Below are 22,327 nucleotides of genomic sequence, written 5' to 3'. Positions count from 1 at the left end.
TTTTTGATGAGCAACGTTTGTTCTAGCAAAACTTTAGCTTTGTTGCGAGCACCTAAGATCTTAACAACTAGCAAAAAGTGGTGGTGGTTTCTAGTCCTGCTGAATTGATAATTCGGATGCATGCCTACTGCTGTATCGGACGACGGAAGAGTAAAATGTGCGGTTCAGGTTTATGTATCATGTAGTGAATCCAGCCGCGCGACTGTTGGACTCCAATCGATCTCCACTCCGCCTCAGTCATCAAATGTGTTTTTGGCACCAATTTAGAAAGCTCCTTTGGCAGCACAACATGTCTAAATATGCAGGAGGAAATTAGCTTAAACCAATACTCGAATAAAAGTGCACCTAAACTTACCTGTATTCGAATTTCTCATCGTAGTATTTGTCAGAATAGTAAATGTCCTTATTCATGGCTGTGGGCTTCCGACTTTTCTAGATGTTGGAATTTGGCAATGTTCTTTGGCGTGTTCTGCACCTGGTGCAGCTGTTCGGCAACCTGTAGATCCTATTTGGAAATGTTTTAAGCAATATTGGGAGATTTGGGTTGAAAAATCTTGATTTATTTGAAGGTTAGGTCCACCGAGATTTGATGATAGTTGCAATTTTCAAACTCCTGGTTAATTTTAATTTTTTTTTTAAATTGTCACCAATTTCGCACGATGAATCTCACACAAACCTTTCTTCCTCTTGTTCAAAAATTGATTGAATTCCGCAAGGCGCAAAACTAGCGTCGATCGTTTTATTTTCCGTTTAAACTTTTTCTTTCACTTTCGCAAGGAAATGTCGAATTTGTTAGAGCGAGATAACCATCGGCGTAATTTTGCTTACCAGTGACGTCTTGCGGCGAAATTTTGCGATAAATTTAGTTCCGTTCACAGATGTGGTTCACAGGCAGGGTTGCAATAAATCCAAACAGATAATCCTACCAGTCTTAATTTTTTTATATTTTTTTAAATATACGTAATACTGTGATAAATAAATTATTTTAAAGGTTTTTTTTTGTTTTCAATAAAATCTTTTATTTTTGACCAAAGAAATATTTTTTTTGCACATATAGCGCTCAAAAAAAATTTTGTTTTACGCAAAAAAAATCCCATTTGCAATATATGTATCCAAACAGACGTTCTTACCAGCCTTAATTTTTCGATTTTTTTTATAAATACACGTACATAAATAAATTTATTATGTTGTAATATAAAAATGAAACACGATAAATTAATTATTTTAAAGGTTTTTGTTTTTTTATAAAATCTTTTATTTTTGATTAAAGAAATATTTTGTATATACATATGTATGCACGTCCAATCATACAAACGTATACTATTACATAATTTTCATAATTATTATTCTGGAGTTAATACTTTGACAAAATGCGCCCTTTGGTTTTATTTTTTATATAAGTTGTAAATTGAAGTTATAACGAATAAATTGTATATCAAAGAATAGAGACATAAAATGTGGAACTCAAAAGATTGTTGATTCATCAGCGATCAGAAATGTTTTTTTTTCTGCTAAAAAAAATAACCTTACAACCGTTTTTTCTCAATAACTTCGGACGAAAATTGCACAAAATATTGCGTGGGAGGAATGCATCATAAAGGTACATACATACATATTTACAATTATACATATATAAAAAGGATAAAAAACCAAAAAATACGTATACAAAACTTTAACTATTATGCTTCACATTACCTAATCCCATTTTAACTCCTACATTTATGTATCTTAAGGATTTCTTTTACGCAGCTTCTTAAATTCGATTAAAAACATTTGTTTCGCAGATTATTTTGCGCAAAATATAAAGTAAAGCTGAAGCAATCGCCCATGGCATTCATCCTCTACATGTCCAGAAACATTAATCAGTACCCAGTATAGCCAACTTAATATATGAGTGTAACGTATTTGAATAGCCGGAATACACTGAAAGAGACTTCAAATAAAAAAATTGTCGGCAGTTTTCGTTTGCGCCCTTATTTTACCTGCTAAGTTTTATCCACAACACCACCATTGCATCGCCTTCACTTCCGACGCGGTGCTGTTAGGGCACGAGATAATTTTCCCACTACGAAGGGCCATAGCACAAGTAGTGTGAACCAAATAGGCGAAATATCCTCAAACGGCCACCATTTGGGGTATTTGCGTCCTCTAGGCTTAGCGTTCTGGACCACAGCAGAACGGACGTCGTTTACAACCTTCTCCAGGCTATTCATGCGTTGATTCACTGCCACCAAATCGGCGTTCATACGCAATACAGTTGCCTGAACTTGTTTCAAAAGTTCAGAATTATGAACCATGGCTTCAGTGAGGTCGCCATTCAAGTCTACTGGATCACCATATTCATCATCAGATTGATCCACCGTGCCACTGGACGTGGCATAAGTGGAAAGGGTTAAGGATACTTCAGGCATCATTGAAGTTGTTGGCTTCGATTGTGTTGCGATGATTTCTTCGTGTTCAGTTGTGCCATTCATCAAACCACTGTTGTGATCTATATGATTTGGTTTCTTTGAAACATGTCCGTTGAATTGAACAGTATTGGAGAGCTAAATATTTGAGGATATAGATGATGGTTAAATTAATTGCTTAATCAATTAATGAATAATTTCACTTACATCATCCTCTTCACCGCTGCTGCCATTCACACTTGCTCCATGTTGTGGACTGTTGGTGCGTGAATTGAATGGCGAATTTGGGTGCGACTCTGCAAGCTCACGCATGCCAGGTGCCACCATATCCAATTCATCTAAGTTTATATTATCCAAGCCACTAATGCTACCCACAAAGTTCTGTACATTTTCGGTAAACGACATTGTTTCAATAATTTCGCGTAAATTTTCTACATAACGTTCCATAGCTTGATGTTTCGTTAAGTGACGATTATCATTCCAGGCATCCCACTTCGCTTTACCAACAACATCCCAAAATCCTGGACGTTTTTGATGGCAAGGGCCTTCTGTTGCTTGCTTGTAGTATCCGTAAAATTTGAGCATCATGGCGGTGCTAGGCTGATATGGGCCATTTTTCGGTAACCCTTTGATCACATTGACGGCGGCTTGAAAACGCTCCTCAATCGAAGCCATCGTATTTTAGTGGCAGTAGATTTATTGTGTTGTAAGTCGCAGTAAGTTGCTGTTGATGTGCTGAAAATTCCAATCATTAATTCCCTTTGTTTGCCGCAATCAAACTGATAAATGATGTTGATTTCTACTTATCATTGTGTATGAGAGCAAGTCGTATTGAACACATTTGATAAGAATGAAATCGTTGCAAAAATGTTTATTTATTATAACGGCGTTTAGGGCCTAAAACTTAAAATATGTATGTATAGTATATAAAGTTGAATTAATACATCAAACTGCAAGGTAGTTCAGCTGGCATACAAATTTGTTCGTAATATTAATTTTGTGAACAATTTCTGCAGAACTATGTTGCTTCAATTTAATACTTCTGCTATAATAGGAAACCTATTTAGTTTATATGCGATTGCGCTAAATTTAGTGAAAGAACGCACTGAGTGTAAAATTAAGTCATTTATCAGTATTAATAAAATGAAGAAGCGATATGTAAGCATGTAAAATCTTGAAAAGCGAATATTAGAGGGGCAGTTAAAGCGAGTAAATGTGCTAAAAAATTAAAAAATTTTATTTAATCTCATTTGCAACAAAGTCGTTTTTCCTAATATAAAGAATTAAATTTTAATCGCTTCAAAGTGCTATCTATTAAGAGCTATTTAAAGAATTAGTGACATTGTTAGCTAAGCCTAGCATACTCGTACTGGTTTTGAGTGACTGCATAGTCATAACGCGGAAATTATACATCTCCTACTGACGCATTTTAAGCGATTAAAATCCTACCCGGCAAGCTACGAATGCATATACACATACGCTAATAACAACTAAAGTTAGGTAGAGGTGTTGTGAAACATACTGCAACGAAAAGTAGTCGCCCAACAAGTTTTTCAATACAATAAATAGACCACGTACTATCTAAACAACCTTAAACAAACTTTATGCAAGTGAATAGTTGAAAACCAGCTGGAAAGCGAATGGATTAAGAGAGTGCAAAAGTAAGCGGAGCGAATCGCTATCACAAATATACTGCCTTCTAATATCTGCTGCAGCAATATAAATATTTGCGTTTGAAGCTTCTATATGGCTCTTTGTTTTTTGCTACACTTCTTTCCATATACATATGTATGTATTTTAGATAGGTATATAACTCTCTGCGTCACATTATTTAAACAATTCGCCCATGATTTTGCGATCCCTTCTTGAGTTTATAATCTTAATGTCTGAATGACCTTTGCTTTTCCGCTACTATCGCTTATAAAACTTAGCAAACGGCCTTTGATCCTACAGAGCGTTTTCGAACGCAAATAGTCTTGTACCGTACGTACATATGTACATAGATATATATTTGTATATTTTTATATACATATGTATGAATGTTCATATAGCGTATTACCTTTGCCGATCTCCTAAATGATGAACCTTGGGACAGCTCCTTTGGCACTCTGAAAAAGACCTGCTAAATATAAAACTGTTTATGCACAACGCGACTATAGTTAAATATTTTACGTACTTTTTTGGTTCGCTCGTATTCTTGCTGCGTATTTTAACGTAGAATTTCGTAAACTATTTTTTCGTAAATTTTCCTTTCGTGATACTTTTAAATGTTATTAAACTTTAACTAATAGAAACTTTGTATCGCATACTTGGCTTTCACGTGTTATTGAGTTGAGAGTTTGTTTCAATATAAATTTTAGATTTCTGCTATTACTAGTTTTCATTTAAACGCCCAAGTAATTTATTTTCCAACTGGACCTATTCACACATTTTGATAATGGTTTTTGTTTGACATTTCGAAATTGTCTTTGTTTACTTCTTCTCTCACTCTTTCTTCCAACCACAGGGTTGCTTCATGAACCAACGACTACAGATCACCTAATCAGCCATCGTTGTATTTGTAATCGATTTTCAGAAAAAAGTTTTCGTAGCGTTTTTGACGTTTTTCGGGTTTGTTTACATCGTCTTCTACCTCTTCGTAGTGATTTTTTAGCGATTGAATGTGTTTTCTGCAGCGATTTTAATTATAAATTTTGGTTTATTACATATTTATGATATAAAATAAAGTGCTGTGTGGTCGGAACAAGTTTGTGCGTATGTTTGGTTTGCCAAAAGGCGTAAATTTGCGTGAAAAGTGGGTGCACGTTTGTGGCCAGAACGGTGGCATTGAAAAATCGACCCGTGGTAATGATATGCGATTGTAAAACACTTTCAATCATGAAAACCATATTTTATGAACTTTTTTTGCTAATTGTCATCAAGTTTCACTTTGTATATTTTATAATAAATACCGATTTAATCGCACTCAATCACCGCGCCTTTTTCGTTTTCTTTGTTTGTTTTCATTCTTAGGCAGATGTCAAAAACACTCAGAAATATACTTTTTTCTTGCTTCTTTGATTAGGTGATCTTGTATTTTTGGTTCATGGGGTTGCTTTAAAACTAGTGTTGCCGTACCAAAAATTTGTTTTCTACCGAAAGGCCCACACAAAATCTACCAAAATACCAATCTACCAAAAATAAAAGAGTTCCTTCTATTTCGCAACGGATACATCCAGCGATTATCCGACGCGGCGCATAACAGGGCAGTCCAGCGAAATCGGGAGAATTTTGATTTTTCGCTATGTGACATTTTCAAAGAGAGATGCCACTATCATTGTTCTCATTATGGTCTGATTATGCATACTTCGCACAACTTCGCATAAACTTCAAACTGTAATTGCGTATGTACCTTGTGTGTATTTTGTATGTATTCCATTACCCGGAAATTAGCAGAACTTTTAAAAACTTAGCGATCTGTTGAGTTTAGATTTTGCTTCACATTTTCTTAAGTTACATTTCTATTGCACTGGTATAAATTGTTGTGCGAAGTTGCCCGAAGTATGCATAATCAGACCTTTAGTCTGTTCCAGTACCAATCACATTTACAGGAATTACTGAGAAGTTGTTCTTGTACATACATTCGCGTATATTTATATTCGAAACAAAGTCGAAAGTTAGTTGCCGCCATTTCACTGAAAATTATGACAAAAATCAGCAACTAACTTTAATGTCGACTTCATTTAGGCTATGAACATGCAATCGTCAGATAGTTTTCCTAACTAAATCCTAGAGTACAGGAACAGACTAAGGCTATTTGCACACTTGTCGTCCAATCATAGTTGCGTTATCGTATCGCCCTGAAATTTTAAGCCGAGTACATGCATTTCAAAGGAGATTGGCACACTTTTCGTTATCGGCAAATGGAAGAAGATGCAGAAACGGATAAGTACGGCACTGGCGTTTGCCAATCGTTGTGCACGCATTGTTTGTTTACATTTTATGGGGAAAAATTAGTGAACAAGTTAATATTTGCATTAAAATTGTATACAAATTAGTATTTCTTGCAAAAAATCTGTGGAAATTATCAAAAAGTGGATAATTGCATTAAAATTCAATAAATGTGAGCGTTTTAACTATAAAATATGACAAAATTGTAAAAGGTCTCTGTGTGCATGCACAAAACACATTTCAGGAAAAGAAAAGTAGAGATATTACTGAAAAATGTCTAGAATTGGTGCAGCACAGTCCATAATTTGAAAATGGCAGGTTTTTGTAAATATTTCGAAAAAATATCAACCAGAAAAACAGAAAATACCTGCTCCAAGGGAATTTTTAGACGCCAAATGAATTGAAATATCACGACCGACTGTGCGAAAGTGTAGTCGTCATGTAATCGTTGCATCATGATTGCAACGATGATTGGACGACCAATGTGCAGAAAGCCTAACTGATTACACTGAACAGCTAATTCTGGGAGATTATGCGCTCTATACCGAATATAATTACACCACTGCTTCACATGCGCTGCTTCTCTATGCCCTGCTCTCTCAATGTAAGTATAGCTAGTGCTTGAATCCTACTTAATATTTGAAAAGTTAATCCTTTTTGCTTAAGTAGTCATTTATGTAAAATATATGATACGATGATTGGACGACCAATGTGCAGAAAGCCTAACTGATTACACTGAACAGCTAATTCTGGGAGATTATGCGCTCTATACCGAATATAATTACACCACTGCTTTACATGCGCTGGTTCTCTATGCCCTGCTCTCTCAATGTAAGTATAGCTAGTGCTTGAATCCTACTTAATATTTGAAAAGTTAATCCTTTTTGCTTAAGTAGTCATTTATGTAAAATATATGGCCTTATTCGACTAATACTTGTCGTTTCCTTGAAATGAATGCCATCAAAAAATCGTCTGGCAAAATCTATCAAATGAAATAAGAATCTACCAATCCACCAAATTTAAATTTCGAAAAATTGTATACCGAATTTGGTAGAATTCTATCAAAACGGCATCATTATTTACAATTAACACTACAAGCATCTCAAACATGCTGTCAAGCATGATTGTTGAGTCTGCTATTAGTTTATTTCACTAAATAAATGCAATATTCTTTAAAAAAATGCTCCAACTACTAAAAAATAATACAGTAAATGATAAAAAATAATAATGTCCATATTTTGAATGCTCTGCGTAATTCATTGAGCTCTTTAAATAACTCCTTAATAATACCGAAATCCCCCGTTTTCGTGGCCATCAATCCGATTTGTGAAATTCTGCTTAATTTCCTTTTACATCACATTCGTATTCATGAATTGAATGAGTTGACAACGTGTGAAAAATCGTTTCGCAATTCAGTGAAAATTGGTGAGAAAAATATATTTAATAAAAATTAACAATTGCAAAATTGTTAGCAATAGTGCAAACTCCGCGAAAATCTAAAATTTTCTCATTTCGCAACGTTTGCTGAGGTGAAAAACCGAGGAGACGCGCGGTAGCCACGCACGACCTTGTGAAGTTCGACCACGAATTGCCCATAGACTTTTCGGTGACGAAAAAACCTTTGCGGCAAAATCCTTATGCAAATAGCTAAACTTGTATAGCCAGGTAAATATATTTCAAACATTAAAAAGTGCAAAGTGTTTTTGAAACAATCAACACTGATTTATACCTGCTATTGAATATTTTTTTTTTTGTGTTAACGCCCCTCTTCCACGCGGAGGTGGTTCAGTTGATCGATACGAAGAGTTTCGTGCTGCCATTTCTATTTCACAGTGCAGTGAAAAAAGTCGGGTCGGTTATCTGGTAGACAAAAGTAGAGACAGAAAATTTATCAGCAACTTGAAATTTGCGATTAAACATGAAATTTGTTGCAACGACAAAGGCCCAACTACAACAACATAAGAAGTATTACTCATTGAATTTTACCGAAGCTGAGCAAGAATCCCAACGTATAAATAATTTACACGCGGTCAACTTGGGAACATTGAACAACGTGAGTTTGTGTGGTGCAGTGAAATTTGCGAAAGTAAAAAATCAACAACTACAAATAAACGAGTATAATAAAGTTTCTACTATATTTAAAAATTGGAAGAATCAAAACTTTTGCATAGCTGCGTCTTGATTAAGTACGACTTTAGTAAATTGTACCCTCTCCAAAACCAATTGGAATTAAAGTCCCCAAAACCTATCATCCTTGAAAAATAAATTAAAAATCTAAAAAACTCTTTTGGACATCCAAATAATAAAATTTAAATAAACAAGCAAAGCAAAACAAAAAACCTTAGTAATTTATAAAAATCAATAAAAGTCAAAAAAAACTGAGCGTTGGTGAAAAATAACCTAAATAAAGAGTGTAACTTCTGAAAAGTAGCATTTATCCGCATATTTCCAAAATTACTTAAGCAAAATTGAGGGAAGCATCTAAAAAGCAGAGCGCAAACAACCTCCTGTCAGGCTGTCAACATACGCATAAGAGTCAACGCTAATCTTTTGTAGCCAGTAGTAGTTCATCATTGTACAGGCTTTGTGCTTGTCCTCCGTCGTGGAAACAAGCGAAGAAGTGTCAATAAACGTGCACGCCAATACCACTAAAAAGGGTATTCAAAAGTATCATAACCTGCAACTACAGGCAGCACACACAGGTAAACCAGTCGATAAATTGTCAACTGTATCCTTGTCATCAAAGCCGGCATTTCAATTCACATCCGCATTCGTATCAACGTTTAAGGACAAGCAGCTGCACATCTGCGCAAATACGACGGGTATAAAAACCGGCAGCGCGATTTCTATCATTTCTACAACTGCATCTTTGTGCTCATTCAAAATTTTCGCCACATCGCCTAAATCTAAACGTAAGACGTCTAATAAAGACAAGAGGATGCCGCGACGCAACAAAAAAGGAGGCAAAGGTAAGCTAAAAACATGTTTATATTTTAGTATAATTTATAATTAATGATTGTAATTTTGTGTGCGCTTTGTTAGGTACATTAGAAGTAAATGAATTTCACAAAAACACGTTAACAAAGTTGCACTTGCGGCGCAATTTACACATGCATGCATTTATATATATGTATGTATGCATACGTACATATGTATGTACAATATGAGGTATATGCATACATATTTTGCAGTAATATTTTTTGTCATTACAAATACATAAAAAAACAATACATCTCCAGGTACTTTTTTCTTTGCTAAATTTCGCAGTCAGTTTCGATTCCAACGCTTTATGAATCATTTAGTAATGCTTTCAATGCAAAATAAAATTTGCCAACTTTTGAGAACTAGGTATTTTCTACATATCGCATACGATCTTCAAAAGTGACACAACCTAAAATTTGGCATTTTTGAAATTATACACCCAAACCCTTTCTAAACGAAAGAGGATGGACCCGCTTTATGAAAGGTAGCAGAGTAGTAGAGCCTTATAACCCAGCAGATTTCTACATGTTAAGTGATTTGCGTGGGGTAACTGCTTGCTTTCAATAATAATACCCAATTGTTTATTCAACAATTTTTTAATACAAACGATTTTTAATTTTTTGTGGGATTTTGGCGGACTTACAAAATATAGTTGCGATGAAAAAATGGTTAAATAAACAATAAGGTATTATTATTGGCAATTTCCTACAAAGTAAAAGAGGTTTTTTAATCGAAAAATATTGGCCCGTAGTTATAGTCAAAATAAAGTCGACTCTAAAGTTAATAGCAGCTTTTTCCATAACTTTCAATGGGATATGTCAAAAAAACCTGCTTTTAACTTAAGAGTCGACTTTATTTTGATTATAACTACGGGCCATTGATTTTTAAGAAATTCTATACCATTTCTACGAAAAGAAGCTTTTTCGCCATATAAAAATACATGGAAAACTTTGAGCCTTTTGAGCGACCTCTAATTATTTTTTGATTTCAAAATAAAAAAAATAGGGATATACTTTTTCCGGAATAGGACAATCCTAGGGGGTGAGAGCATAAAAATTCCGACTTCTTTTTCACATGCACTTTTGGACCACCCGAATGTACATACATACATACAAAATTTGGAAAAATACATAAAATTTTCATAAAAAAAGGAACAGTCCAGCGCCTTCGCCTTGGTCTGCAGGCTGTATCGGAGATACAGCCGCTATATTTAAACGTAGAATACGTGGTATGGTTAAGAGCATATCCAAGTCAAAAACGAAATCACACACTAAGAAAAAACCAACAAAATATCGATTATATCGATAAGTCCCGAGAATCCCTAAAATCCCGAAATAGTTCCGAGATTGAGTCTCTGTGCCTTTATCTATATCCTTTTCTCTACAACTACCTTTATTTTAATCTTTCTTCCTCTATCTTCATCTATACTTTTATCGGTATCCTCATCCGCATCTTTTTCTTTATATTTATCTTTGTTTTTATTTTTATCATATTCTTCATATACATATTCCCCTTCACCTTTGCACTTATACATATAAGTAAAGTGTTTAAATTTACCTTGGTCTTCATGTTTGCCTTTATCTTTACTCAACTTTGTTTTGTGTTTATTTTTACCTTGGCCTTTATCCTTTTCTTTATCTATGTACGTCCTCACCCAAGGCGCATCAATTACAGGTGATAGCGATAGATGCTATGCTTCTTCTTATGAGCACGCTTGTGTCAAATTATCGTCTGTTTTGCTATATTTACATATCCGCGTACACATACACATATACGTATATATATACCCTGCAAACAAATGCTCCCGAAATCTTTAAGAGTGTCGGAAATTTGTTACGATTCTTTTAGAAATCTGTAAAGAAAAACATATGAGGCGGTTGACAAGAACTAGTAAAGAAATTTCTGTACGATTTCTTAAAGAAAATTCTTAAAAAAATTGTGAAACCTTTCAGAATTCTATGAAATCCTGGTATGCAGGGTATACATATACACACGAATATGAATAGATAAAAAAGATGGTGATGACACAAGGAGTTCATACCAACGGTAAATGTTGTTTTTGTACGATTGCTACAACCTGTAGTTGTTGAATCATGGTCCTCACCTTTACTTTTATTCTTGGATTGGACTTTTTCTAAATGTTGTTTCACTTCGAAAAGTCTTCGCGTATTATGCATACATGTGTTCATATATGTATGTACATATATAATATGTATGTACATATGTATGTATAGACATACATAGATTACTAAAAATAGAAACAGATCCACATTAACTGCAATCAACATATGTACGTATGTATGTATTTACATATGTACACACGCTGCGATTAGGTTATAAATAGCGCGCCTCTGTTTATCAAAAGCCGCATTACATACGCATACATACTTTTTGTCTCCTTCTCGCACTTCCAACATATGCACGTGTTTGCAAAATGATGACGAGGTGATTTTGTATGGAAAATCATTTATGCCCATATATTTGAATAAAATAAACATATATAGGAGATATCAACCAATACTTCCCATATACCAAACGAAAGGAAAACTCTTGAATTTTTGATTAAAGAACACAAAAACAAAATCATTCGAGCGGTTTTCGAGCATTTTGGTAATGAAAAAAATTTGCAAATTTTTTCAACAATTTTTTGCCTTAAAATGCTCAATTTTTGTTAAATTTATATAAAATTTGTAGCCGATAATATTTCTACTGCTCCAAAGAACCTATATCCCGAAAATGAAAGTAATATATGCCAACAATAAGTTGCTAGAGCACTTTAAAGGCTCAAAATTGACCCCAAAATAAGGCAATGTTTACCGTTGTTTTTACGACAGAAACCGAATTGGTTATTTACAAAAATGAATCTGTCGACAGGTTTGGAATTTTATCTTTGAAACGCCACACTTTTCTTTGAAATCGCTTTATTAGTTCTCGTGCAATAAGCGTTTTTGTGAAGCTCTAAAAATTACAACTACAACATTTGAACATAGCCCCCATACCTTAAGGTAAGACGTATTCTACGTCAAAAATTTAAACTTTTTAATCAAAATTTGAACGAAAAGTGAATTTTGTACAACGTTTGAAACTTATATTTACAACTATGTTCAGAGACTTAGCACCAAGTGGCAGGAGTACAAAAACAAAAATTTACATGTATTTGGTTTTTGCTTTTGTGGCGTAGACTGTCAAAATCTGTAAGAATGCGTGTGGAAATCCAAACGTGAGACGAAACACATTCACAAAATCAGCTGATCTTGTAACACCACCTTATACAGAAGACCCCTTTCAGACACTTAAAGTCTTGCTTTCAAGTCTGCTCGATTCGTAGGCGAAGGAGGTGTGCAGAGAGGGGAAAAGTACATTCGTCCCACCTTCTTCGCCTACGAGCGACCAGACTTGAAATCAAGACTTGACGTGTCGGAAAGGGGTTTAATTTGCGCTCCAGATGCTTCACGATTTGCAGGTTTTACAGGATTTGCAGGAATAGCTTTTTTCTCCATTAATAAATCTTATGGAAGGTGGTCACCTGGAACGGCTTCCTGTAAAAACCTGCAAATCGTGAAGCATCTGGAGCGCAAATATAAATTCGCCTTGCTTAGCACCAAAATTCAAAAAGATACTCTTTGCAACTTATATTTATTTATATTTAAAAATTTTAATTCAATCTATAAAAATTTCAAATATAAAAAAATTTCATAAAAATTTCAAACTTTTTAATCAGAATCCTTACAAAATTTTTGTTTATGCAGTTTTGTAGCCCGCTGAATTTTAGTCAAGTGCAAGTTTCAAGTATGTATCTTAAAATTACCGGTGATTTTTTAGTGACGCGGGGTCGATATATTTGGAATATATGTACATATGCTAGCTACGTGTAAAGGAATAACTCCACGCCAGAGCTGTAAAATGATTGAATCAATAGGATCTGCATTCACTCGACATTCTTTTCAAAATTTTGATTGTTTGTTTGTATAAAAAAAGCCTCATTCCTGAGTGGCTTAAAATGCTTGAAAACAAATAAACTGTGTTGTGTTTTTGAATGGTAGATTGACATTCAGTATGGAATGTGAATGTAACAGAAGCATTCGCACACACACATGATTGTATATTTAAAATGAATGCACACGTTTTTACCATTCAGTACTAATACTTTTTTCCCAGGGTTCATATATTTTATACTTTAAAGTTTAAACATATCTGGAATTGAAAAAAAAACCATATATGTATACGTATGTATGTATTTCAACGCGTATGTATAGACGTTTTCTGACATTAACCCATGGCTAATGACTGGTGCGAAATCAGTCCAAACAAACATCGCAACCGTCGAGCACAAAGGACACATCTTGATACATACATTTACATAAATTAGATTCGAAACTAGTGAACTGTATATAGATATATAAAACAGTGTCAATAGAATTGAGTTTTTAAAACTCTTGCTTGAAAAAACTTAAGAATTTCATTACCGGCATCTGTCCCTTCGTATTATAGACTTTTGAACTATAAAAGGTCTATTCTGCACGTAACCGAAGATTTTGTAACCGGAAAATTTTATTACCAAAAATGTTACCTGTTCATGTCACCGCGATTCTAGGAACGTTGGTAATGCTATATATTCAGCAATTCAGCCATGAAGAATTGTGGAAATTCTGGCAATGCATATTTCACGGGGCGGGGCAATATTTTGTTACCAGCTTATGAGATGGTAACAAAATTTACCGGTTACAAGAGTACACCAATTGGGAAAAGGGTTTAAAAATTGATTGTAGACATTTTTTCGCAGAATATATGTATATATAATAATATTTCCTTAATTACAGAAAACAAATTGCTAAAAAACTCACATGTTTATTATTATACATTTTTGAAAAATGGGACATATTTCTAACTTTTGAAATCAATTTGCTCAAAACATACATTTAGAATAATGTTTTAAGAAATAATTACACCCGAGCGCATTTGTGCACATGGGTATTATAACTTTGTTCGCATAGCGGTTGTTTGTTGTCTAGCCCTTCAGGTTAATAAAGATTGTAGAAAACGAGTTTTGCTTGTGTGGGGTCCCGTTTGATTCCCAAAATTGGGAGGAACTAATTTTTTCAAATTGCAAATCCTAATAAATAAATTATTTCTAAAATAGGTTACAGCAGACAATGTTTAATCATTTTTTATTAATATACCTACACCTGATTGGAAGATCGACCTATCTCGGCAGCCAATTCAAAAACGCCCTAACTCAGAAAGCTTTTTATGAAAGTCCTACTTCAGAATTTGGTTGAAGAACGCCATATCTCAAATGAAAATATATTGAAAATTTGCTGAGATAGGGCGTTTTTGAACCGCATTCTGAGATAGGGCGTTCTTCAACAAAATTCTGAAATAGTGTGTTCTAGAACAGTTTTTTGAGATAGGGAGTTTTCGAACTGGCTGCCGAGATAGGTCGATCTTCCACTTAGGTGTCGATATGTAGTTTTGATGTTAACAAACAAACCAAAACTTGGGTTAAAAAGCGTGCTCAATGAAATGTGTATAAATTCTTAAATATTGCACTTTCGGAAAAGGATGTTAATGAAAATAGAGACCAACGAATTTTGTTAAATATTTTTTTGTTAGAAATGTTGATAATTTGTGGCTTATTGTAAATGAAAAAACCTCCACAAACCAACAAATTCGATTTTCGAATCTTCATTAACTGCTTGACCCAATAGCGACGAAAAAAAGTACGAAGAAATTTGTATAAAAAATTTTTATAATTAAATAATTTATTTATTTTATTTATTTATTTTTTACAGTCTGTTAGACTTATATTGCAACAAAGATTTAACATTCTTATAATTAGATTTTAGATTTAAAATATAAATATTAAATATTAAATACAAAATACAAAATGCTCTACAGAAATTTTTAAATAACATTATTTCTTTATCACTGCAATTATTTTATGTCATTATACACGCATGCAATTTCCTGGAAGTTATGTAGACGGTTGGAAAGGCCGAGTTTCCAATCCGCGCTATTCTTTTTGGGTTACTCCATTTATTGATATCTCCTGGGTGGTCAGAAAGGCCGAGTATCCGATCCACCCAGTCGCGCTTTCGTGACGGTTAACGGTTGGAAAGGCCTAGTTTCCAATCCGCTCGTTTATTGTTTATTATCTAAGGGTCTAGGTAGTCGGAAAGGCCGAGTTTCCGATCCGCCTAGTCTCGATATCTTGGTGGTTGGAAAGGCCTAGTTTCCAATCCACGCTATTGTTGATACATCACTATCTTGTAGGCTGCGTTCTACAATAGTCAAATAGCAGCCGCTTGAAAAGAGTGATAGTATCACAATTTTTTATAGCCTCTGGTAATTCATTGAAGCACTTTAAGCCTTTATAGAAAATATTTTTTTTGTCCACTTCTGTTCTATACTTCGGGAGTCTGAAGCTGTTATTCTCTCTCAACAAATATGTATGCGTCTCATTTATATATCGGAGATTATCGCTAAGATAATCCGGCAGGTTGCCCTTCTTAATATTGTACACAAATTTCATAGCGTGGTAAAAAACTTGTTGCTTCACGCTTAACCAATTCAATGTTTCAAGCATACATCTTGTTGGTGTGTCATACGGTTTGTTGAGGATGAATCTCATCGCTCGGTTTTGCATTTTTTGCAGCTTATCTACATGGGAGTCCCCCGCTAGGAAGAAAATCGTGGGGCAGTATATAAAGTGCGGTTCTACTATTGACCTGTACACCAACGTTTTATATCTTCTTCCCAAGTACTTACACGATCTCTTTATAAGGCCAATTTTTTTAGCAATCTTGTTGACTGTATACTCAACGTGCTCATCAAACTTTAGTTTGTTGTCTATGTATATTCCTAGGTACTTGACAATTTTCACCTCTTCGATATTTTCATCTTTGATTTTTAATTCACGGCTTATGGAGTCAGCATTTGCCGCTCTGGAAAATACCATAAAGTTAGTCTTTTTCACATTCAGTTTGAGTTTATTTGAACACAGCCATTGATACAAAGAATTAAGATCTTCTTGCATTTTGACAATCGCATTTGGTAGTTCCCTATCACTGATCGTTAATAAGGCATCATCCGCAAAGAGTTTTATTTTACAATGTTTGAGAGAACTTTTAATATCGTTTATATATATATTAAAGAGTAGGGGTGCCAAAACTGAGCCCTGTGGTAATCCGATGTCTACGGCTATCTTACTAGACCTCTTTGAATTAACTATTGTTTGTTGCCTACGATTACACAGAAAGCTTCTAAACCAGTCAAGCTCAGTGTTTTTTATACCAATGTATTTTAGTTTATCCAACATTCGGACCCTATCAACGGTTTCAAATGCTCTTTTAAGATCAATAAACACTGCCACTACATTAAGGTGTCTGTTCAGATCTTCTTTCCATTGAGAAAGCACCAGATTCAGCGCAGTCTCACAGGAATGTTTAGCTCTGAATCCAGATTGTTCTTTTATGAGTATTTTATTGGATTCCACATAGTACTGTAGCTGGTTTTTCACAACGGTTTCTAGCATTTTTTCCAAGCTAGGGAGAGTATTGATGGGCCTAAGCTCCTCAGCTTTAACCGTTTTTCTAACTTTCTTGACGGGCACTATTGATGAAATTTTCCATTCTTCCGGTACTGATCCTGTCTGGAGACTCTTATTTATAAGTATGAAGTATATAATGAAATGTATATGTATGTATGTCTAAAGTTAGAACCAGAAGCTCTTAAATTTGTTAGTTTATATTAACTTATACATATATGTATGTACTAATTTATGCATCATGCATTATTAATGGTATATTGGTAACACTTATTTGGAAATCTGACAATTTTCTAAACAGAGATGTTAAAATCATTCTAACGACACGTTCACTAAAAAATATTTCTCCAATTAATATTTTTTATTCTTATAAATCCTTGTACAAATTTAAGTGAAAAAAAACTGATGATAACGCTCTATTAACTATTTTTCGTGTTGAAATTTTGCAGTCTTTTTAATAAAATGCAACCTGGCGTATTTTTCAGTGGGTTTTGTGTGTTCAAAATATTTATATCAATTGATTGGTACTGAGTGGATGTGTGCACACATAGCAAAAGCTGCATTCATCTGAGTGCTTATTCAGTGTTAAAAGTGAATCGTTCGTCATTAAATTTTTTCAATCTTTCAAGCCGCATTTATCAATAAGGGAGAATTCAATGAAAATATAATAATATAAAATTGATGATTTTTAATTTCAAATGATTTCACAGTTTTACTATTAAAATATTCAGAAATCTAAGGGCTTATTAAAACGCGTCCGGCGTTCTCGCTATCAAATCTCGAATGTTTCTTAATTCCGCTAACTATTTACAAGATGGGGTCCTTGGCGGTCATGCCTTAAGGGCTAGACCCATAACTCGTGTCACTTATGGTATAGTAACAAATCGCCTTACACCTAATTTACAATAACTTAAAAGCGTAAACAGATGGCAGCGTTGATCCGGATCAACTCGGGAATTAACTGCAGTTGATCCGGATTAAGTCCGAGTTAGTCAGGATCAACGTTGCCGTCTGTTTAAGCTTTAACTTAATGCTTAGTCCGGGTATACTCCTACACTTTTATCTTATTTTGATTGACGAACAACAAATACGGAATTCAATTCCTAAACAGCATTTAAAGTGACGGAAATTTTGGAGGAAATTATGATTTTTACGCTTTCCTATTTGTTTGCTCATAAAAAGCTGTATGCACATCCATACATATATATGTACATACATACATATTTATATAAAAGTGTGTACACGCATATAATCCACATTTGTATGTACGAACCAATAATAACTTCGCCACATTCTTATCTTTGAAAATTTTTTGTCGTGTCGTAATAATCACTCACTGGTATATCTGCGTTGTATATGCATACATACAGTGCCAGCCACTTGAATAGCGCCCTCTTTGATCCTCATTATTGACGTGCCCGCGACAGTCGGGTCTACGTAACCGGAACGACCCAGATTTACATATATCTGGCCAAGGACCGTCACTCCAGCAACACTCCCCAAAAACTCTTTGGGGAACTTGTATGCTGCTACAACAACAAAATCCTCATTATTGACAGTTTTTGTATTTACATCGTTTTTGCTATAGAATATGCAACATTTTTATAAAAATTAATGAATATTTAATAAACAAAAGGAAAACTGGCAATACTGATGATCGAAAGAGGGCGCTATTTAAGTGGGCGGCACTGTATACATAAGTACGCAGCGTATTTATATTCAATTACTGTGTATATACTAAAAGTTTCAATGCCAGCCAATGAAGCAACAGTCGGTTTTATCTATGCGTCTATAGTATATGCATACAAAAACATATGGATAGACAAATAGCTCAACACGCCAACACGCTCACGCAGACGTTAAAAAAACAAAATATACATACAGTATTGGTCAATACAATAGCACCCCCATTTTGAAGTGATATTGTTTGTTTCCCACTAATGTTTATTTATTTATTTTTAGGAATTTTCAATTAAAATACAGTTCATTCTCTAACAAAACCCATATTAACCCAAGTTTAAAACTTTTTAGAAAACTACAAAAAATGCAAAAAATTTTCACTTAAGTTTCAAACTTTTTTCTTAGAATTGTTAGAATTTTTTGAGTACACAGTTTTATAGCCAATTTGATTTTAGTCTAACAATGTGCAAGTTTAAAGTGGCTAAAAATCACCGTTGATTTTTTTATAGTTTTTTCGACGTGTCACAGGTTTCTTACATAAAAAAATAAATTGTGTTTATTCGTTATATGGAAGCGACAAAAAAAAATTAAAAAAAAAATTAACGGTAATTTCTAGTCATTTGAAGTTTGCACATTGTTAGACTAAAATTGAATGGGCTATAAAACTGCGTCCTTACTCAAAAAAATTGTAACACTTCTGAGAAAAAAGTTTGAAATTTTGGTGAAAATTTGTTGCATTTTTTTTGTGTTTTACAAAGTTTAAATCTTGGGTTTTGTTAGGGAATGAACTGTAGTTTAATTGAAAATTCTTAAAAGCTAATAATTAAACATAAGTGGCAAACAATATCACTTTGAAATGGGTGTGCTATAGATATGGCCAATACTGTACATACATACTTATTTACCTATCTTCATGCTATATACAAGGTTCAGCAATGCTGGCACTTTATATAAAATACTTGTACATACTGACATACATACATATGTAGACGCTAAACAACTTATTTTTATATGCGAAAACAGCTGTTGTACACTTGCGTATCGAACAAAGCAAATATTCGAAAAGTACTACACATATGGACAAATCTAAAAACCAGGTAATCTTTGTGTTGTTTAGCTTTATATTCACTGTTGTAAACTAAATCAAGCTGGTTGCGTTTGGATATAATTCATTGACGTATACTTAAAGCCTCAAAAAAAAATTGGATCAATTTGCTGCATAACTTTTGAAATATAGGTGTCTAAAATAAAAAAAAAATAATGAAAACAAGTGAATTTTTTATGCAATTTTTAAGAGGTTCACAATTAATTATGTCATAACTTTTGAAGTACGCCATATTCTGATTTGAAATTAAATGGGCATATTTAGCACTTATGTGTACACTTCATTTGTAGTAGGTGAGAAAAGTGTGCATTAAAAAATAACGAAATGGCAAGTAGCTCACAGTCTGTAACTCCACATTTCACAATTTTCAAAATTTTCGGTTTATCGCGTATAGGTTTTGAAGCATTTAAATTTAAATACTTTTTAAGTATGTATTGTATTCTACAAACAATTACGATTAATTTGATACCTTAGCAAGAGGTGTGCTTTCAAAATAAACTAGCTTTTAAAGATAAAATATTCTGCGATCTTGAGCGTAATTTTTATTTCAAAAACACCTTAATTGAAGGCACATTTGGAAAATACGTCGAAACAATCTAAATCTTGCTATAACTGCTAGTCCTTATAAAATTACATATACCTGTAAAATGCTTCAAAAAATTGTTCTCTAGAAGTGTGTAAAAATCCTGATTTACTACTTTTAATGATGCTCCTTCTTTTAGTCAGAATATTTCGTGAGTGGTATCAAAAAAACTTTTTTTCGACATATGTTCTTATAGTTGCTCTTACTTAATTGGAGCCTTCTAAATTCAATGGCGTCCTCAGTTTTACCCTATTGGCTCCACTTTTCGAGATAGCGGTACTTGAAACTTTGCTTAAATTTTAACTATTTTATAAAACAAGTTCCTGAGTTTTGAAGATATTTTACTAAAATTTTGCATATAATCGTTTTTTAATATTACCTTAACTATTCCATAAAATCATCCAAATAGGTTCACTAAAACATCTAGCTCCCATACAACTGATTGATCGGAAACGTTGTTTTGCGTTATAACTCCTCCAATTAAACAGGTTAAAATTTGGTATAGGTTCAATTTAAGTGTACCTATATTTTAGATTTGCCCATATACATACATTATGTAGACATTCACGTGAATAAAATAGGCGAAAAAGATACATACGTACATAAATAAATACATATATCGTATTTACATATTTATTTAGATAACATTTTGTATTTAAATAATACTAAAACGCTCACATCTCTTCTAATTTGTGTTAGATTAGATAGCATAAGTACCTGGGAATTTACTGGTAGCGAAAAATCCCTTCTATTCAGTAGAAAGGCAAACATTTCAAATGACAATACAGTAATTTTTATACTTCTATCTTTTATTCACTTCTCCTTGTAGAGGAGCAAGGGCTATCGTCGGGGATATCTTGGTGGATTTGAAACAGCGTCGTGTTAAGTCGCTTATGGCCACGTAAATCTACCGACGATTGGCGACTGATTTTACTGATGTTTTTAACCGACTTCTTCAAAATAAGGAGGAGGTTATCGATACGACGGATTTTTTAACTTCCTTTTATTAGCTCGGGATGTAACTATGTAATATTGATGCGCCTAAAAGATGCAGCGATTTCTATTTTCAAGTTACATACCTTATGACAGTACGAATGGCAATTATAATAGGGAGGTTTTAGTTTTTTAAACTATTATTTTATTTTAATGTATATTACCGCATAACTTTGTACCTCGTTAACCGATTTCTATAATTCTTGTTTTTTTTTTTAAAGAAAGGTTGATGCTCAAAGGTGGTCCTATGCTAATTTAGTTTAGACCCGATCATTAGATCAATAAGAAATTAACGATAATCTTAAATTTTTATATGTGACTTCGAAGTCGGTTTTGTTTTTTTGCTTAAAAATTACTTGTTTAAATTTTTTTCCGATTTTAACGTCCTTAAACCTAAAGTTTTGGTACATTTATGGTTTTTTATTTAAGTGGATTGTGGAGTTGTGTTTTTATATATCGGAATAATGCACTCCGACTTCATGGATTTTTAAATTGTTCTTTTTATAGCGATTTGAACGTCCACTTCATGAGGTAACTTGAGCTTTTTCTTATGCAACAGCCGATGGTTAGATACCTATTACGATATTGACGGGGCGAGAACTCAAAAAGCTGGTAAAAGTCATTCGATAAATGTTATTTATAGGCTGTCTGAAGCTGGAGTGACCAGATATATGTAGTTCTGGGTCGTTCCAGTTCCATAGACCCGAGTATCGTGGGAAAATTCATTAATATTTGTGGTTTCTAGTACTACGTCTTGCGTTTCACATGCGATCATATTCTCGCCTCTGCAATTTATTCGTTGCTCATCGTTTCACATTTGGCGGAGAGAAAGCAATCTCTTCTCGATTCGATGAATGAATATCTGAGGGCCTACATAGCTTTTTGACTGTTCTACAAAATTGCAATATACCGGTCCGGACATCTTTCTACTCTCTTATACATACATATCTGTGGAGAAACAAATGTATGTATATTATTGTCGACTGCCGCTTAGTTTAATAAAAACTCAATCCATTATTTCTTTTGGTACTTCATAAAGATGCATTCATACATTTTCCAACTTCTCTGCTGCTTATGCAATAATCCTTTCAAATTTTCCT

General features: G+C 33.8%; 3 protein-coding genes across 8 annotated transcripts in view; 1 reads left to right on the top strand and 2 right to left on the bottom strand.

Moving 5' to 3' along the window:
• On the bottom strand, positions 1 to 750 carry LOC118735581 (cyclin-dependent kinases regulatory subunit; the record flags this gene model as incomplete). The annotated part of the gene is given in 2 exon segments (XM_036465403.1): positions 1 to 293; positions 356 to 750. Coding segments are annotated over 2 exon segments (225 nt in total). The 5' UTR covers positions 412 to 750.
• Positions 751 to 1,264: 514 nt separating this feature from the next.
• Positions 1,265 to 4,859, bottom strand: LOC118735580 (acyl-CoA-binding domain-containing protein 5). 5 transcript variants are annotated; one of them, XM_036465400.1, is made up of 5 exons: positions 4,585 to 4,859; positions 4,468 to 4,527; positions 2,616 to 3,143; positions 1,983 to 2,546; positions 1,265 to 1,933 (listed from the first exon to the last, which is right to left on the bottom strand). In XM_036465400.1, the coding sequence occupies exons 3-4, from the start codon at positions 3,081 to 3,083 to the stop codon at positions 2,022 to 2,024; spliced, it is 993 nt and encodes a 330-aa protein (XP_036321293.1). In that variant the 5' UTR covers positions 3,084 to 3,143; positions 4,468 to 4,527; positions 4,585 to 4,859; the 3' UTR covers positions 1,265 to 1,933; positions 1,983 to 2,021. The 5 variants fall into 5 exon arrangements, with proteins under 5 accessions (XP_036321293.1, XP_036321292.1, XP_036321291.1 ...); XM_036465399.1 differs by having other exon boundaries at positions 1,273 to 1,923; positions 4,468 to 4,530; positions 4,585 to 4,856; XM_036465398.1 differs by having other exon boundaries at positions 1,273 to 1,923; positions 4,585 to 4,856.
• A 2,827-nt stretch (positions 4,860 to 7,686) lies between these two features.
• LOC118735577 (interferon-related developmental regulator 2) overlaps positions 7,687 to 22,327 on the top strand; it is a 28,737-nt gene continuing 14,096 nt past the window's right edge. Inside the window, exons 1-2 of one of the 2 annotated variants that reach the window (XM_036465394.1) lie at positions 7,687 to 8,003; positions 8,119 to 9,307. In XM_036465394.1, coding sequence (XP_036321287.1) covers positions 9,277 to 9,307 — 31 coding nt within the window. In that variant the 5' untranslated portion in view covers positions 7,687 to 8,003; positions 8,119 to 9,276. Of the gene's footprint in view, positions 9,308 to 22,327 lie in introns of both variants that reach the window. The other variant, XM_036465396.1, reaches the window with a different exon arrangement.

This window comes from Rhagoletis pomonella, unplaced genomic scaffold (genome assembly GCF_013731165.1).
Source record: "Rhagoletis pomonella isolate Grant_MI unplaced genomic scaffold, Rhpom_1.0 Rhpom_scaffold_00003, whole genome shotgun sequence".
Classification (NCBI taxonomy): Eukaryota; Metazoa; Arthropoda; class Insecta; order Diptera; family Tephritidae; genus Rhagoletis; species Rhagoletis pomonella.
The sequence above is the reverse complement of the archived record's forward strand: the minus strand, read 5'-3'. Positions and strand labels throughout refer to the sequence as shown.

Bases quoted from the DNA above. Each gene is read 5' to 3' on its own strand.
- LOC118735580 (XM_036465400.1), bottom strand. From the start codon at position 3,083: ATGGCTTCGATTGAGGAGCGTTTTCAAGCCGCCGTCAATGTGATCAAA. The intron at 2,547-2,615 runs GTAAGTGAAATT...TCAAATATTTAG, and splicing joins GCAGCGGTGAAGAGGATGAT to CTCTCCAATACTGTTCAATT.